At 38.9% G+C, this 18,582-nt stretch overlaps 1 protein-coding gene across 1 annotated transcript in view; it reads right to left on the reverse strand.

Annotated features, from left to right (window-relative positions):
- piezo2b (piezo-type mechanosensitive ion channel component 2b) overlaps positions 1-18,582 on the reverse strand; it is a gene marked incomplete at its 5' end in the record, with an annotated part of 187,017 nt that overhangs the window by 122,589 nt on the left and 45,846 nt on the right. Inside the window, 3 exons of the mRNA XM_079819677.1 lie at positions 2,883-3,096; positions 6,581-6,872; positions 14,487-14,649. Of these exons, the coding sequence (XP_079675803.1) occupies positions 2,883-3,096; positions 6,581-6,872; positions 14,487-14,649 (669 nt within the window). The remainder of the gene's footprint in view (positions 1-2,882; positions 3,097-6,580; positions 6,873-14,486; positions 14,650-18,582) is intronic.

The following is an 18,582-nucleotide window of genomic DNA, read 5'->3' on the forward strand; positions in this document are numbered from 1 at the left end:
AGCCCATGTCAGCCATTTCTCAACAAGACGAGCCGCTGGCAGAAGCGCCGTCCATGACGCGAATTTGCGTCTGTTGTGCAGTGAATGTCACGAGCGATTCGCGCGAATTTCACGCGCGATTGAAGCGAGTAAACTCAAAATGGTCAAGCGTCCACCTTCACGCGATTAGCGCGAATTATTTGTGTGAATCGTGTCCGGTGTGAACGCCACATCAGGTAATAAAAACATAATGGTATATTGAGTAAGTTCTTTATACACCACTGAAAACATGGTTATGTATACTCTACTGCATTTCTGTCAATAGAGCCTCATATATACTACATACTGCACCTTTAAAAAACACAAAAAATACTGCGCTATTGACTTTAGAGCAGGTTTTTGTTGGTCAATGGCACAGTCGTTTTCAGTTCCTCAAAATAGCAACGCGCCAACAATGCTCCTGAACACACCTGGTTTTCAGACCAGCACACCCATGTGCGAAAATATGGCCGCGAGTGCATTTGCTGTTTAACCCCTAGGAGTCTGAGCTGTTTTGGGGCCCTTTAGAAGTTTTGACATGCTCTGACATTTGTGTTTTTTTCATTTGCTTATAAACATGTTAATGGCAAAAGTGTAATTACACTGTATTCTGCACAAACTGGGCTACCATAATATCTAAGCAACATGTATGTACATGCTTGTATTAATGTTTATGCATGATTTTTGAAAAAACTAAAACAATTGTTTTAAAATGAAGGCCTCTAAACACACAATAGATATGTGTTCACAAGACTTTTGACTCCAGGGTGTATTTGCATTGAGTTTTTGCTTCAAACTGATGTGAGAATCATTGAGCCTACTCATTCACATAAAACAATATATTAATTTACAATTTGTAAGACAGTTTTTCTTCACAAAGCCAATATGCGAGGAGGCGTGATAGCTAATGAATAATGCTGGAGATCACCTGAGAGGACAAAAGAACATAATAACCCGCATAATGAGCTGCATAATGAATGAGCTTCATACCTGACTGAGAGAGCAAAAATATATTTGCTCTTCCTTTTTAGTTAAAATTGTACTTATCTAGTAAATGCATCTTGATTTAAGAATGTTTAAATATTTAGACTAGAAACAAGACAAAAATTACTAAGAAGAGCTTTATGTTTTTGAAAGTAGTCTCATGTTAAAAAAATAAATAATAAATAATTAAAATTAAGATACAATTTATACAAAATGAAACACTTTAAAAAAAGCAATTCACTTTCTACAAAACAAAAAAATTCTCTTTCTACAAAGCCAAACTCCAGAATAATTTATTTAGAATGTAGTCAACAAAGGCCTATTATATTTTAAATGATCAAAAGATTTGACTACACCTAAAAAAAATGCTCTTCTTATTTAGTTGAAAACTGTACTTATCTAGTAAATGCATCTTGATTTAAGAATGTTTAAATATTTAGACTAGAAACAAGACAAAAATGACTAAGAAGAGCATTTTTTTCTACATCTTTTGTAAAAAAAATTTTATGTTTTTAAAAGTAGTCTCATACAAAAAATAAATAAAAAAATAAATAATTAAAATTAAGATACAATTTATACAAAACGAAATTCACTTTAAAGAAAGCAATTCTCTTTCTACAAAACAAAACAAAAAATCACTTTCTACAAAACAAAACTCCAGAATCATTTCTGACCAACTTTGATATTAAATTAAAAAAATACCATTAGGCTATAATATTTAAACATCAATATGAAGCAAAATACGTTTGACTGATACTATATTTATAGCATATGAGCAGACATTTGCGAATAAAAGCTTTATTGATGTGACACTAGGCTCTTTTACAATAAACACGTTATAATCGGTCCAAAACAAGCCAAATAAGTCTTGCGTGTGTGACATTTAATGTTGCAACAGGATTCATATTTAAACGGTCTTTTTGCATTTAATATCCCCAGATGCTAACAGAATAAACTGACCTTACAATCAGCGGCGGAATCCTTTAATGCTCTTAGAAATGAACAGCTTTGCATGAGGAGAATAAATCCAGGATTATTGCTCAAACGCGTCTCAAAACGATGTAGCTGAAATAACGTTACAGCGCTTCACTAGATGTGTTTGTGTGAGTTGATGTGTGGGCGTTGATGCAGGGATCGTCAGTATTTCAATCTCAATAGAACGCGCGATCCGTGGGCGTGGTCGCATTAGCGGATAATGAAGTGGCTCGCGGGTGACTGACATCTATCGCTTTTCGAACAGATTACATAAACACAGAATATTTGTTTTCGATCTGGTTTACAGTGTTCAAAACCTGACATTTCAGCGTTTCTTTAGACATATGTCTCATGTTTGTGAGACAAGTATTCACTAAGCTAGAGTTCCTTTTCTGAAGACTATCTGAATGAACGTCTTTGAGAGAGAGGCTGCAGATCGCACATCATGTTTGTTTTCTTTATTTTGCAAAAAGCAAAACCTTTTGTTTTTTATTGTGACTCTACACAAAAAAAATAGAAACTTAACAGATTATAATGATGTATAACACTTGCCTGAATGATAAAAAACGTCTCTTTGGCACTGATAAGAAAAAAAGAGAGCCTCGAGAGGGTTAAACAACATGGCGCTGGACGTGAAAATGATAACTGCGTTGGGCTGAAACTAGCAAAAAACACTTGTGTCGCGTGTATGATAGGGCCCAGGATGTTACTGACAGACTGGGAGAAAAGGAGCTGCAACAATGGAGAATATGTGAAAAATGCTTGAACGCTTATGCATGAAAACCTATTCCCAAAAACAAAATCCAGACATTGCGTAATATGGCCTCTTTAATATGGAGCCAGTTATTTGCATAAAATAGACGTAAGTTGTTTGACAAATGTCATTGGAAAGGAGAGCCTCTGACCTGATGTAGCTGTCGTTGGGCCTGATGGCCTCCTGGAGGAACTGGAACTGGTTTGAATAAAGTATGATGAGATGACCAGCACTGAAGATGGCCATGAGAACACACAGACAGCTGAAGAGGAGCTTGTCGAAGGTCTTGCAGAGCGACCACCACGTGCACAGACCCAAGAACACAAAGAAGTAGACGGCTGACGTCAGAGAGGGGAGCATGATACCTGCAGGCCAGAACAGAACAGAGAGTTTTACACTGACTTCACTGGTTTGGATTCTGCTGGAAGCATGATGTTCTTTTAATATTTTGAAGGGTTGTTTTGCATTTTGAGTTCGGTTTCATTCCTCCTGATCACCAGAGATGGTGTGGTATTAGTGATTCATCTTAGCCTGATCTACCAATGAAGTCACATATAGGGACATGAGCTGAGCCGAGGGAATATAAGTAATAGAAGCTCCTCAGTGCCTGATGTCTTTCATAACATATTTAATGATATATTATTCAAATTATAAAGTACATTTGTTCCAGTGAAACGAGCATATTTTCCAAGGCACTCATGTGGTTAAGCGTAAAAAGCCTTTAAAAAAACGGTCATTAAAAAGTGTACATTTGCTCTACTGCAGACAGGATTATTTTTATTACAGTACAAACAATGAGGGGTTTTTATGATAATGAGAAAATTAGGGGGAGGTGTATACAGTGGCAAGAAAAAGTGTGTGAACCGCTTGCAGAATCTGTGAAAATATTTTTTACTAAATAAAAGAGATCATACAAAATGCATGTTGTTTTTTATTTAGTGCTGTCCTGAATAAGATACATCACATAAAAAATGTTTACATACATTCCACAAGACCAAAAAAAGCTGAATTTATTAAAATAACCCCATTCAAAAGTTTATGAACCATTAATTCTCAATACTGTGTGTCGTTCCCTGATGATCCACGGCTGTGTGTGTGTGTCGTTCCCTGGATGATCCACGGCTGTGTGTGTGTGTCGTTCCCTGGATGATCCACGGCTGTGTGTGTGTGTGTGTCGTTCCCTGGATGATCCACGGCTGTGTGTGTGTGTGTCGTTCCCTGATGATCCAAGGCTGTGTGTGTGTGTGTGTGTGTGTGTGTGTCGTTCCCTGATGATCCACGGCTGTGTGTGTGTGTGTGTGTGTCGTTCCCTGGATGATCCACGGCTGTGTGTGTGTGTGTGTGTGTGTGTGTGTCGTTCGCTGATGATCCACGGCTGTGTGTGTGTGTGTGTGTGTGTGTCGTTCCCTGATGATCCAAGGCTGTGTGTGTGTGTGTCGTTCCCTGATGATCCAAGGCTGTGTGTGTGTGTGTGTGTGTGTGTGTGTGTGTGTGTGTGTGTGTGTGTGTGTGTGTGTGTGTGTGTGTGTGTGTGTGTGTGTCGTTCCCTGATGATCCACGGCTGTGTGTGTGTGTCGTTCCCTGGATGATCCACGGCTGTGTGTGTGTGTGTGTGTGTGTGTCGTTCCCTGATGATCCACGGCTGTGTGTGTGTGTGTCGTTCCCTGGATGATCCACGGCTGTGTGTGTGTGTGTGTGTGTCGTTCCCTGATGATCCACAGCTGTGTGTGTGTGTGTGTCGTTCCCTGATGATCCAAGGCTGTGTGTGTGTGTGTGTGTGTGTGTGTGTGCCATTCCCTGATGATCCAGAGCTGTGTGTGTGTTTTGTGATGGTTGTTCTTGAGTCTCTTGTTTGTCTTGAGCAGTTAAACTGACCAACGTTCTTCATAAAATCCTCCTGGTTCTGCACATTCTTCAGTTTTCCAGCATCTTCTGCATATTTGAAGCCTCTCCAGCAGTGAGTGTGTGATTCTGAGATCTGAGGACGATTGAGGGACTCACACACAACTATTAAAAAAGCTTCACACATTCACTGACGCTCAGAAGAAAACATGACGCATTAAGAGCCGGGGGTGAACACTTATTCATTTTGAAGATCAAAGTAAATTGTACAAAATTTGTCTTCTGGGAAACATGCGAGAATCTTCTGTAGCTTCTGAAGGGCAGCACTAAATGAAAAAAAAAGATATTTAAACAAAATAAGAAACATTTGGACATGCTCAAAAGTGTTCACCCCCGGCTCTTAATGCGTCATGTTTTCTTCTGAGCGTCAGTGAATGTGTGAAGCTTTTTTAATAGTTGTGTGTGAGTCCCTCAATCGTCCTCAGATCTCAGAATCACACACTCACTGCTGGAGAGGCTTCAAATATGCAGAAGATGCTGAAAACTGAAGAATTTGCAGGACCAGGAGGATTTTCTGAAGAACGTTGGTCAGTTTAACTGCTCAAGACAAACAAGAGACTCAAGAACAACCATCACAAAACACACACAGCCGTTGATCATCAGGGAACGACACACACACACACACTGCTGTGGATCATCAGGGAACGACACACACACACACACAGCCATGGATCATCAGGGAACGACACACACACACACACAGCCATGGATCATCAGGGAACGACACACACACACTGCCGTGGATCATCAGGGAACGACACACACACACACACACACACTGCCGTGGATCATCAGGGAACGACACACACACACACACACACACTGCCGTGGATCATCAGGGAACGACACACACACACACACTGCCGTGGATCATCAGGGAACGACACACACACACACACACACTGCCGTGGATCATCAGGGAACAACACACACACACACACACACACACACACACACACACTGCCGTGGATCATCAGGGAACGACACACACACACACACACACACACACACACACACAGCCGTGGATCATCAGGGAACGACACACAGTATTGAGAATTAATGGTTCATAAACTTTTGAATGGGTCATTTTAATAAATTGAGCTATTTTTGTCTTGTGGACTATAAGTAAACATTTTTTTATGTAAAATATCTTATTCAGGACAGCACTAAATAAAAAATAACATGCATTTAGTATGATCTCTCTTTAGTTCGTTAAAATTACTCACATTTTCACAGATTCTGCAAGCGGCTCACACACTTTTTCTTGCCACTGTGTGTGCTTAATTTACATAAAATGAATGTCATAATGCAACCAAAAAATCCTATTGTTAGAAAAATATATATATTTTAATGTAAAATATATAATTTTAGCTTTATGAAACATGAGCCAGATATATCTTCACAGAAATATACGTAAATGTGCATGACATATACAATCAATTTTTTTTTTTTTACATTTATGTTTTTGGTCATTAAGAATTTTTTTTTTTAATTCAGCAATGTGACATTTAAGACATTTATAATTTTACAAAACATTTCTATTTTGGACAAATGCTGTTCTTTAGAACTTTCTATTCATCAAAGAATCCTGAAAAAAAAGTGTATCACGGTTTCCACAAAAATATGAAGCAGCACAGCTGTGTTCAACGTTGATAAAAATCAAAAATGTTTCTTGAGCAGTAAATCATCATATCAGAATGATTTCTGAAGGGTCATGTGACACTGAATGTGACACAGTAATGATGCTGAACCTTCAGCTTTGATCACAGGAATAAATGACATTCTAAAATATATTCATATAGAAAACTGTTATTTGTAATAATATTTCACAATATCTGAATTTTTGATCAAATAAATGCAGCCTTGGTGAGCAGAGGAGACTTCTTTCAGAAACATTAAAACATCTTCCTGACCGCAAACGTTCAAATATCTATGACGTCTCCACACCTGTTAATCCCAGTAGAATGGTGACCACCACTTGTCCAGCGGTTGTGATGAGGTTACCGATGATCTCTTTGACTTTATTTGCCACTCCTGCTACTCTGCGCAGAATCTTCATCTTTGTGCTCTCCTCCATCTCTTCCTCCTCCTCTTCCTCATCCACGACTTCTCCGTCCCCTTCCTCTTCCTCTGCCTCATCTTCTGCATCAAAGTCCTCGTCAAACAGCATTTCATCATCCTCATCATCATCGTCGTCATCATCCTCTTCATCATTTTCCACCTTCTCGTCAATCTCCTCCTGTGTGTGGTCACAGAATACAAGAAGCATGCACGGTTACTGTGTGAATGAAAAACATCTTGCCAAAGTCTGCATTATACAAGCAGAGCAAGCAGTAGAACAGTAGGAGTACATTTTTCAGAAAATATTTTTTCAGTCTTTCTACTTTTACTTTCTAGATTTAACTCAGTGTTGCTTGTCTTTTCTTTGTAATTAATTGTGAAATTTACTAATAATTTAAGAGTGAAAATAGCTTCTTCCACCAGCGGCCTTTTCTCCAAAGCCAAATCTGACAGTACAAAAACAGAACAAAAACTTTTTTGAAAATGTTTTAAATGTTCCTCATTGCATGATATATACTGTCTGACATCCTAGATATAATATTAGTAAACATTATGCAGTAAGTGGTATACTAGTCCATTTCAAGAACATGTCTCAGTTTAAGTGGCGTTTAATCTGGTTTAGATTAACTCTGATCTCACACGCAGATTCACAAACAAACACTCTAGCTTTAATGGCTCCATATGTATGGCCTTCAGCACAGGAAACAACTTCCTGCTCACGGTAGCACATACTGCTAAACACCAGTAAACGTTTAGCTACAGCATGAAGCAATGCTTTAAACCTCAGGTCTTAACTTTCTCACTTTATTTATGTATCCTAGTATTACAGCTCATCAACCTTTAAACAATACCTGGATGGATGGATGGATGGATGGATAGGTGGATAGGTGGATGGATGGATGGATGGATGGGTGGATGGTTGGGTGGATAGATAGGTGGATGGATGGATGATTGGGTGGATAGATAGGTGGATGGATGGATGGATGGATGGATGGATAGATGGGTGGATGGATGGATGGTTGGGTGGATAGATAGGTGGATGGATGGATGGATGGATGGATAGGTGGATGGATGGATGGATGGTTGGGTGGATAGATAGGTGGATGGATGGATGGATGGATGGATAGGTGGATGGATGGATAGATGGATGGATGGATGGATGGATGGATGGATGGATGGATGGATGGATGGATGGATGGATGGATGGATGGATAGATACGTGGATGGATGGTTGGGTGGATAGATGGATGGATAGGTGGATAGGTGGATGGATGGATGGATGGATGGTTGGGTGGATAGATAGGTGGATGGATGGATGGATGGATGGATAGGTAGGTAGGTAGATGGATGGATGGATGGATGGATAGATGGGTGGTTAGATGGGTGGATGGATGGATAGGTGGATGTATGGATGGATGGTTGGGTGGAAAAATAGGTGGATGGATGGATAGATGGGTGGATAGATGGGTGGATAGATGGATGGATGGATGGTTGGGTGGATAGATAGGTGGATGGATGGATGGATGGATGGATGGATGGATAGGTGGATGGATGGATAAATGGGTGGATGGATGGATGGATGGATAGGTGGATGGATGGATGGATGGATGGTTGGGTGGATGGATAGATGGATGGATGGATGGATGGATGGATGGATGGATGGATGGGTGGATAGATACGTGGATGGATGGCTGGGTGGATAGATACGTGGATGGATGGTTGGGTGGATAGATGGATCGATAGGTGGATGGATGGATGGATGGATGGATGGTTGGGTGGATAGATAGGTAGGTGGATGGATGGATGGATGGATAGGTAGGTAGGTAGATGGATGGATGGATAGATGAGTGGTTAGATGGGTGCATGGATGGATAGGTGGATGTATGGATGGATGGTTGGGTGGAAAAATAGGTGGATGGATGGATAGATGGGTGGATAGATGGGTGGATGGATGGATAGGTGGATGGATGGATGGATGGATGGGTGGATGGATGGATAGGTGGATGGATGGATGGATGGATGGGTGGATGGATAGGTGGATGGATGGATGGATGGATGGGTGGATGGATGGATAGGTGGATGGATGGATGGATGGGTGGATGGATAGGTGGATGGATGGATAGGTGGATGGATGGATGGATGGATGGATGGATGGATGGGTGGATGGATGGATAGGTGGATGGATGGATGGATGGATGAATGGATGTGTGAGTTCTTGTTTTTAATACAAGCAAGAATGCAATTTTTCCCGAATATCCACAGGATTGCAAATGTGTTTTATACAACAGTTCAACAAACAAAAAGGTCAAATTTAGTGACATTTTAAACAAAGTATTGTCAATATTGTTTGCTCTGTTTGCAACTAAAGCCACAGCAGAAGTGTTGTGCATCTCACAGCCGTGGTGTGTTAGTGAACGAATCTGCGGCTTTGAGAAAATCTGACTTGTTTAATATTTCAAAGTATCACTAAGCTTTAGCATTATTTATTTATTATATTAATAATAAAGTTAATGGAATTTAAAGAATATGACAAATCATAGCTCACATATTTGTTAGGGTTAGAAAAACGCTGTAGAAAATGCACCTGAAAATCACTTTAAGGGGGCAAATATTGAAGGTGTGAGTGCAGTGCAAGTGGAAGAGAGAGGGAACACAGAAGGATGTTGAAAGCCTCAGAGCCACTGTAAGACGCTTGGGAAGCACTGATCTAGAATATACTGAACTTATGAGCTGCTTTACAAGTCCAGTCAAAGAACTTGCCTCTCCTCGTCCTATAACATAAACCTGCTCTCATAAAACAATGAGTATTTTACTCTAGGAAAACAAACATTTGGAAAGCTGTTACTGGGGTGGGATTCACAAAAAAATGTGATTATGGCAATTCACATAATAAAGTTCTTTAACAACACTTCTGCTGCTCAGGGTGGCACTGCATGCAAACCTCAATTCATCCAATTATAATCATGTTAGAGATAATGAGGTTCATTCTCGTGTTACGCATCACGTTTGAGCTTCTGTAAGAGCCAATGAGGTTCATTCTTGTGTTACGCATCACGTTTGAGCTTCTGTAAGAGCCAATGAGGTTCATTCTTGTGTTACGCATCACGTTTGAGCTTCTGTAAGAGCCAATGAGGTTCATTCTTCTGTTACGCATCACGTTTGAGCTTCTGTAAGAGCCAATGAGGTTCATTCTTGTGTTACGCATCACGTTTGAGCTTCTGTAAGAGCCAATGAGGTTCATTCTCATGTTACGCATCACGTTTGAGCTACAGCAAGAACCAATGAGGTTAATTCTCGTGTTACGCATCACGTTTGAGCTTCAGCAAGAACCAATGAGGTTCATTCTCGTGTTACGCATCACGTTTGAGCTTCAGCAAGAACCAATGAGGTTAATTCTCGTGTTACGCATCACGTTTGAGCTTCAGCAAGAACCAATGAGGTTCAATCTCGTGTTACGCATCACGTTTGAGCTTCAGCAAGAACCAATGAGGTTCATTCTCGTGTTACGCATCACGTTTGAGCTTCAGCAAGAACCAATGAGGTTCATTCTCGTGTTACGCATCACGTTTGAGCTTCAGCAAGAACCAATGAGGTTCATTCTCGTGTTACGCATCACGTTTGAGCTTCAGCAAGAACCAATGAGGTTCATTCTCGTGTTACGCATCACGTTTGAGCTTCAGCAAGAACCAATGAGGTTCATTCTCGTGTTACGCATCACGTTTGAGCTTCAGCAAGATCTTCCTGCTTGAGGAGTCAAAAACGTGGAAGCTGCTGGGTCCATGTTTGGCGTTCTGTTATTCTGTAACGATTATCCACTGAAGAGGCAAGTTGAAGACCCAAGTGCAGTTTATTCCAAACATAAATCTTAACATAAATCAAAACATAAAACAAGGACTTGACTTTACTTGACTTGACTAGAAACAAAGACTTAGCAAAAACAGGACATAAACAGTAGTGGTGTCAACAATAATCGATTCGGCAATGCATCGCAATGCGGGGCATGCACGATTCAGCATCGATGCGGCAAAGTGCCATAATCGATTATGTCATCGTTTATTTTCTGGCCTTGAGTTGGACAATGAAGTTGTGAAGTTTCAATTACTTCCGGGGTCATAACAACAACAACAATCAAGATGGCTGAGGCGGAGGGAGATTACTGATTAATTAAAACACTTATGTTCACTGCTGGAAAAAGTTGGCTGTTATTATTGCTCTATTTAATTTCAAATGGTTCTAAAGCAGAGAAGAGAAACATTTCTCATTCAAAGCACTGAAAGCAGTGATTTACGTTTTCTTTTTCAGGTTTGAAAATGCCATATCCAATACCCTGTACCATTCAATTTTATTTTATTTAATGACATTTATGTCAAAGATACAGGAGAGTGATAATAGCAGCCAATACAATCGGTTTTTCAAAATCTGACTGCTTGTATTGCTTCATGACTGATTAAAAATTTGCCTTGTTGTGTGCAGTAGAATTTTGATGCATCGCAATGCATCGTAGAATCTAATTGAATCGAATCGTTACCTGGTGAATCGTAATCGAATTGAATTGTGAGGGCAGTCCCAATGCGCACCCCTAATAAACAGACTTGCCTGACAACGGGTTACAATCACAATAACAGACAAGGACACATGGCAAATATGAGGGCTAAATACACACAGCCTAATGACAAGACAAGTGACACCTGTGAACAGTGATGAGACAATGAACCAATGACATGACACAACACATGAGGGCATGGGAATCACATGACAATGAAACATGACAAAACCAGGAAGTGCATGACAAGCCTGTGAACATGACACACTAAAACATAACCAAGAACATGATAAACTAAACACATGAACAATGAACATGAACCGTCACCAAAACACCCTGTGAGATAAAGCAATTGAGTCTAAACCGCTCAATTCATAATTTAGCTCATCTGATAGAGTTGGGTTTGATGAATTAATAATAACACTAATAACACTAACGGTAACACTTTACAATACGGGTGCACTAATATGCATTAATTCATGCTTAACTAATGCACAGACATGGGCGTCACCTGGACACCTGCCCCCCTAAAAAATGTGTGATTAACCTTTATAACATATGAAACTGGCGGGAGGCTTCAGCTTCGTCCCGTCTTTTAATCTGCGTGTTCTTCAATCCGCTGTGGCAGCGAATAGAGCACACGTCAGAAGCAGAGGTGTGTGTGTTGATCTGAGCCTCATTGGTCTGTCACCGCTCGTCAATGTCAAAATATTTGAGAAAACCAATCAAATCAGAGTAAACAAAGCCGTTTTCTTCAGATTAGGCATAAGATTAATAGTAATTAATGAATGTGTGCATATTGTAAATTAATAATTTAATGTGTAGCTCCCAGTAAATAAAAAAGCTCAGCTTTTTTCGGCCTGTATTGGGCATAAGATTAGTAATGAATGTGTGCATATTGTGAATTAATTTAATAAATTTAGTTACCTAGCTTTCCTTTTAGCCTTCGAAAAATGATTAGAAAACATATAAATATCAGTTAAACATATGTTTACTGTCTTCACTGACAAAAATGGAAAAACTTTATCAGTCATATCTGCCCACTGACATGGTTTTCAAGCTATTGTTTTCTAATTTTTTGCCGTTCAGCACATCTTAAAATGCACATATGTAGATCATAGAAATACATTTTCTCGAGGGGCCATGCCCCTGAAACAAAATAATAAACAGCCAATATCCTAATACACTCACCTAAAGGATTATTAGGAACACCAAACTAATACTGTGTTTGACCCCCTTTAGCCTTCAGAACTGCTTTAATTCTACGTTACATTGATTCAACAAGGTGCTGAAAGCATTCTTTAGAAATGTTGGCCCATATTGATAGGATAGCATCTTGCAGTTGCAACTCTATTGGGTTGAGATCTGGTGACTGTGGGGGCCATTTTAGTTCAGTGAACTCATTGTCATGTTCAAGAAACCAATTTGAAATGATTCAAGCTTTGTGACGGTGCATTATCCTGCTGGAAGTAGCCATCAGAGGATGGGGACATGGTGGTCATAAAGGGATGGACATGGTCAGAAACAATGCTCAGGTAGGCCGTGGCATTTAAACGATGCCCAATTGGCACTAAGGGGCCTAAAGTGTACCAAGAAAACATCCCCCACACCATTACACCACCACCAGCCTGCACAGTGGTAATAAGGCATGATGGATCCAATGTTCTCATTCTGTTTACGCCAAATTCTGACTCTACCATCTGAATGTCTCAACAGAAATCGAGACTCATCAGACCGGGCAACATTTTTCCAGTCTTCAACTGTCCAATTTTGGTGAGCTTGTGCAAATTGTAGCCTCTTTTTCCTATTTGTAGTGGAGATGAGTGGTACCCGGTGGGGTCTTCTGCTGTTGTAGCCCATCCGCCTTAAAGTTGTGCGTGTTTCGGCTTCACAAATGCTTTGCTGAATACCTCGGTTGTAACGAGTGGTTATTTCAGTCAAAGTTGCTCTTCTATCAGCTTGAATCAGTCGGCCCATTCTCCTCTGACCTCTAGCATCAACAAGGCATTTTCGCCCACAGGACTGCCGCATACTGGATGTTTTTCCCTTTTCACACCATTCTTCGTAAACCCTAGAAATGGTTGTGCGTGAAAATCCCAGTAACTGAGCAGATTGTGAAATACTCAGACCGGCCCGTCTGGCACCAACAACCATGCCACGCTCAAAATTGCTTAAATCACCTTTCTTTCCTATTCTGACATTCAGTTTGGAGTTCAGGAGATTGTCTTGACCAGGACCACACCCATAAATGCATTGAAGCAACTGCCATGTGATTGGTTGATTAGATAATTGCATTAATGAGAAATTGAACAGGTGTTCCTAATAATCCTTTAGGTGAGTGAATGCATACTAATAAGCTCCTTGTTAATAGAGAATTGGACCCTAAACTAAAGTCTTACCAATTTTTTCATACACTCACTGGGGGCTGAGCCCCCCTAAAATGAAAATCCTAGAATCGCCCTTGTGCACAGATAATCATGAGCTGATGTAACTAAACCATTATTAATGATTACTGCATCAGCAACTAATGAAGATTCTATATGATAAATAGATTAAGTAATATATGAATTGCTATTAATGAAATGTGTCATATTGTATTAATTCCCTGATAACATATTATAGTAACTAATAGTGTAAATGAATATGTTAATTACCACAACTGGTCAAAGCCATGCATTTCAGCTTCCAGTTGTCTCTGCTTTAATTAATCATTAGCTAACAATTTGCAAAGGTATCATTATGTTATGACTTTATTTGTTGAGGCTCATGACTATTAACTAATTCAAAATGAATTCAAAAGCCATCACCACAATGGCATATTACTTAACAGTTAGTTAATAGTCATGTGCCTCAACAAGTCATTCTTCATGAGTCATACATTAACTCATGATTATCAATACATTAGTTAAGCATGAATTAATGCATATTAGTGCACCCGTATTGTAAAGTGTTACCATACTAACACTAATAATAACAATAACAACACCCTAATTATATGATTTGTTTGTTTAAAAATGGGCATTTGTGTATCCGTCAACGCTGGAAAGCAAAGTTCCATGAACGTTCATCATCATGTTTGAAATGCGTCAGACTGCAGCTCATTAAACCCATCAGCAGAGGTGACAGCTGAACCTGCCGTCTGGAGAGCACATGTTCTCCGTGTTTGTGTGCACGCGTGTAGGTCTAAGTAAAGCGAGAAGCAGGTGTGTGTTTGAGTACTCCATCAGGCATGCAGTAACTCTGACCCACCTTCTCCTCGTGCTCAAAGTCGTGGTTGTCCTGAGCCATCTCCTCACTCGGCCGCTTGTGAACCAGCTTTCTGCACAGCAGCCACACGGACAGGCTCGCCATGAACATCCCGATATCCGGGAGGAAAACTCGGATACCATTGCCTGCATCTGCACCAATAACACTACAAACACACACAAAGAGAGAGAACAGATTAGCACACAGTACAGTCACAGAGCCTTCCTTTTTTTCCCACATACTGTACATCTTTCTTTCGCATGAACCTGTAACAGGTAATCGTGACTATAACAAGCAGACTACCATCACCAGAATTCCTATTAAACCGCACGCCATCTGTGAGGGCGGAAAACATTTGTGAGAATGCCGTTTCCCAAACATTTTCCAGTTTGAGCTTCTTACACATCTGTTGTGCGCTAGAATGCGTCGTTTTATAAGCTTCCCCACCCAGTTCAATAAAATCTGCCTTGCACCATATTAAAAGAGTATAAATATTTCTCATAAAACACATACTGGGTTCTTCTGAAACTCACACAACATTGAAATTAAGTCTTTCTCCAAGTGCCTAGTCTGTGTCAGGTTGATCTAGTCAAAACCTGACGTGGTTTGTTGTCATTCAGACAATGAAGAGCAATGCCATTATTAAGTCTTAAAGGGAAACATATGGTGAACACAATAACCTCAGATGTATGGAATGAATAATGTGCTTATACAATATATAATCAGCCTTCCAGCAACACTAAATGTTGCTCCAGGTGCACTAAACCATTTATTACGCATGCATCGAAAAAATACAATCTTGCCTCGAATGGAAGTAGACGGCACAAAATGTGTTTGACACAGTCCAGGAGGAAAATTAGGTTTGAGTAAATGGCTCATTTTACAGTATTTGCACCAACCTTAGCAAAAGTCAATTTATTCACTATATTTTTGGTTTCTTTGCCTAAAGTGACTTTTACTTTTTATGCCAAACTGACTCAAATTAAACTTGTAATAACGGATTTAATGAGCTCATTGTTTCTGCCTAAACACTGCTTAACATTGCTTAATTAAAATGAGCTTTTGCTACACATTTTGTCCTAACTTGTATGTTAATATGTCAAATCGACGTTTACTTAATCCGTTTGTGTTGAGATTACATGAATGATTTGTGTTGCATTAACTGAAACTGGGCAGGGCCTGTTAGGTCCCAGCATGCTTTGCAAATGGCTAAATCAAGAGAGAGTAAATGTGGTTATTTTATATGTAAAAGTGTTATTTTATGTATTTTTGAGCGAGATGAGAAAGGGAGAGACTTGATTGTGTTTAATATTCAATTATGTTGGAATTATTACAATTTAAATTACAGTGGGTTACCATTGTGGAGAAGAGTGGAGCATTTGTTTAGGGTGTGGATTATACAGCTAATGTCATAACGGCTTTGCTGAAGACGTTTTTAAGATGCTGATGTGTGCTATTGCTAGCTAAAAGTTCGTCAACTAGCTAGTGCAGTATTATAATTCAGTTGTGTAACATTAAAATATACGAAATTGAAGTGGATGAATGAATATATGAAATTGAATGAATATATGAAATTGAATGCATGAATCATGTCAGGGAGTCATCATATACATACACACTTTTTTTTTCAGTGAATGAATACATGCTAACTGCATTATCTTAGAACTGTACATTTTTGACAAATAGACATTACTTTGACACAGTCCCCTCTGATAACAGATGACTCTGAATTGTAATGTAGAAACATGCATTTTTACTATAACTTTCATTTCCATATTGGTGGATCAGGATTATAAAATTAAATAATAAATAAAATAAATTTTGACACAAATTAAACTGTTTTGCTGCCAGCGATCTCTGCCGTTTTTCCCATATCTTTAATTTTCATATTGGTGGATCAGGATTAAAATTTAAATAAAATAATAAAAAAGTAAAATAAAATAAAATAAAACTGACACAAATCAAACTCTTTTGCTGTCTTGTTTCATGCTCAAACATGCAGAGTGATTGTTTTCAGATTGTAAATAACATTGTATTATGTTCGAATTCTGGGTACGATTTTGAATTGGATTCAATACAATTCAGACAAAAAAACACACTATGAAAAAAAAATCTGGTTAAATCCAACGCTATCTCACAGCCAATTTGTACGAATTTGTACGTTTTGTCTAAACTCCAGTGATGGGTAGGTTTAGGGGCGGGGTTTGAGGTTGGGTCATTCGTACGAATTCATACGAATTTGGCAACTCGTCAAATACGTACCATTTAGCAAAAAATTGGTCATGAGATAGCGTAGGATTTAACCAGATTTTTTTTCACAAGTGCTTTTTTTTGTCTGAATTGTATTGAATCCAATTCAAAATCGTACCCAGAATTCAAACATAATACAATGTTATTTACAATCTGAATTTGTACAACCTCACTCGTACGAATGTGTATGTTTTGTCTAAAGGTTTAGGGGCGGGGTTTGAGGTAGGTCATTCATACGAATTTCGCAACTCGTCAAATACATGCGATTTGAGGTCATGCACATTCGTCCGAATTAGCCATCTTGTAAAATATGAATTGCTGTGAGATCGGGTTGATTAAATCAGTAAACCTTTAATATAAATACTTCTCACACATAAGAACAATTTATTTTTAAAACTGCATTCAACAGCTATTTTTAACCATTTGTTTAAAAAAAAAAAGAATATTATAAACAATATTGCAACTACTTTTTTATTTAAAATGTAAATGTTTTGTGTTATTTTTGTGCTTTCCTGAAGCTCAAACAGTAGAGCATGGCATTCAATGCATGCATTCAATTCCCAGCGATATTAAAATTCTTAAAATGATAAACAAATATATGTACTTTCAACGCAGTGTACACAAAGTGTCTGCCAAATGCAAGAAAAGTTGATAACTTAAAATTGTAAGTTGAGTTTACTCAACTTTTAAACAGAGTAGTTCACTCATCTCAATTAACTGAGTAAGGTCACATGTCTCTCAATTTAAGATCTTTTGTTCACAGGGTTATTCCTACATTGAGCATTTTTTGGCGGCTGCCAAAACGAGATTGTCCCGCCAAAGTCTTATTTGATCAGTTATCGTGATTTATGAGTGATGTAAATGATTGCTGTGCTTGTGATAGGGTGCATGTTAGAGTGACCTCCCCTAAGTCGTAGCTCTTTCTCATATTTAATTTCACAAATATTACGTTAATCAAAAACAAAAGGCCGGAAGACTAAATCCATGGCGCGTGGCGCATTCGGACATTTTTTTTCCTTGAATTTCCGCTGGGTGTGAATTGCGCTCAAAAAACATTGACTCTTCTCTGACCAGCTGACATAAACCATACTTTCAATAAACGGGAAACAAATCCTATCCAGTTATGAAGTGTTTTCTGTGTGTTGACAAATCTTTCGCGATGTTCTCACAAACGAGATTCGCACACAACGCGTCTGCTAATGTCCGATTCGTGACCTATTGACTCCTTTTGAACCAAATCATTTTAACGACTGGTTAGAACAATTGATCTGTCCAACACTGAACTCACGAACTCTGAACACATCTGAAATGAGAACACAAGTGTGCTCACCCCATTTAACAAGAGTGGATAGTAAGAATTAGTTTTAATTATCCACAGTCTTTCAGCTTATTTATGTTGACAATGTGTAGTAAAATAAATAGCCTAAAATCATTTAGTTTAGACTGGAGTGAGGTGAAACCAGAACAAAGTTGTTATTAGCTAGCTGATCAAAAATGTGGCCATTTGTTCATTTTTTTAATACTACTTTTTAATATTGATATGATTATATACCAAAACAATTATCTGTAAATAGTGTAAAAAAAAATGAGGAACAAAAACAAACATCAAAGTATCAAAATAAGATTAACAAACGGTTTCTTTGAATTTATTTAACATTTATTGTCAGTATTGCGCTTGCAGATCACGTGGGTAGGGTACTTGTTACTGTGCGTGTGTGTGTGTGTGTGTGTGTGTGTGTGTGTGTGTGTGTGTGTGTGTGTGTGTGTGTGTGTGTGTGTGTGTGTGTGTGTGTGTGTGTGTGTGTGTGTGTGTGTGTGTGTGTGTGTGTGTGTGTGTGTGTGTGTGTGT

This window comes from Gobio gobio (genome assembly GCF_949357685.1).
Source record: "Gobio gobio genome assembly, chromosome: 6".
Taxonomy (NCBI): Eukaryota; Metazoa; Chordata; class Actinopteri; order Cypriniformes; family Gobionidae; genus Gobio; species Gobio gobio.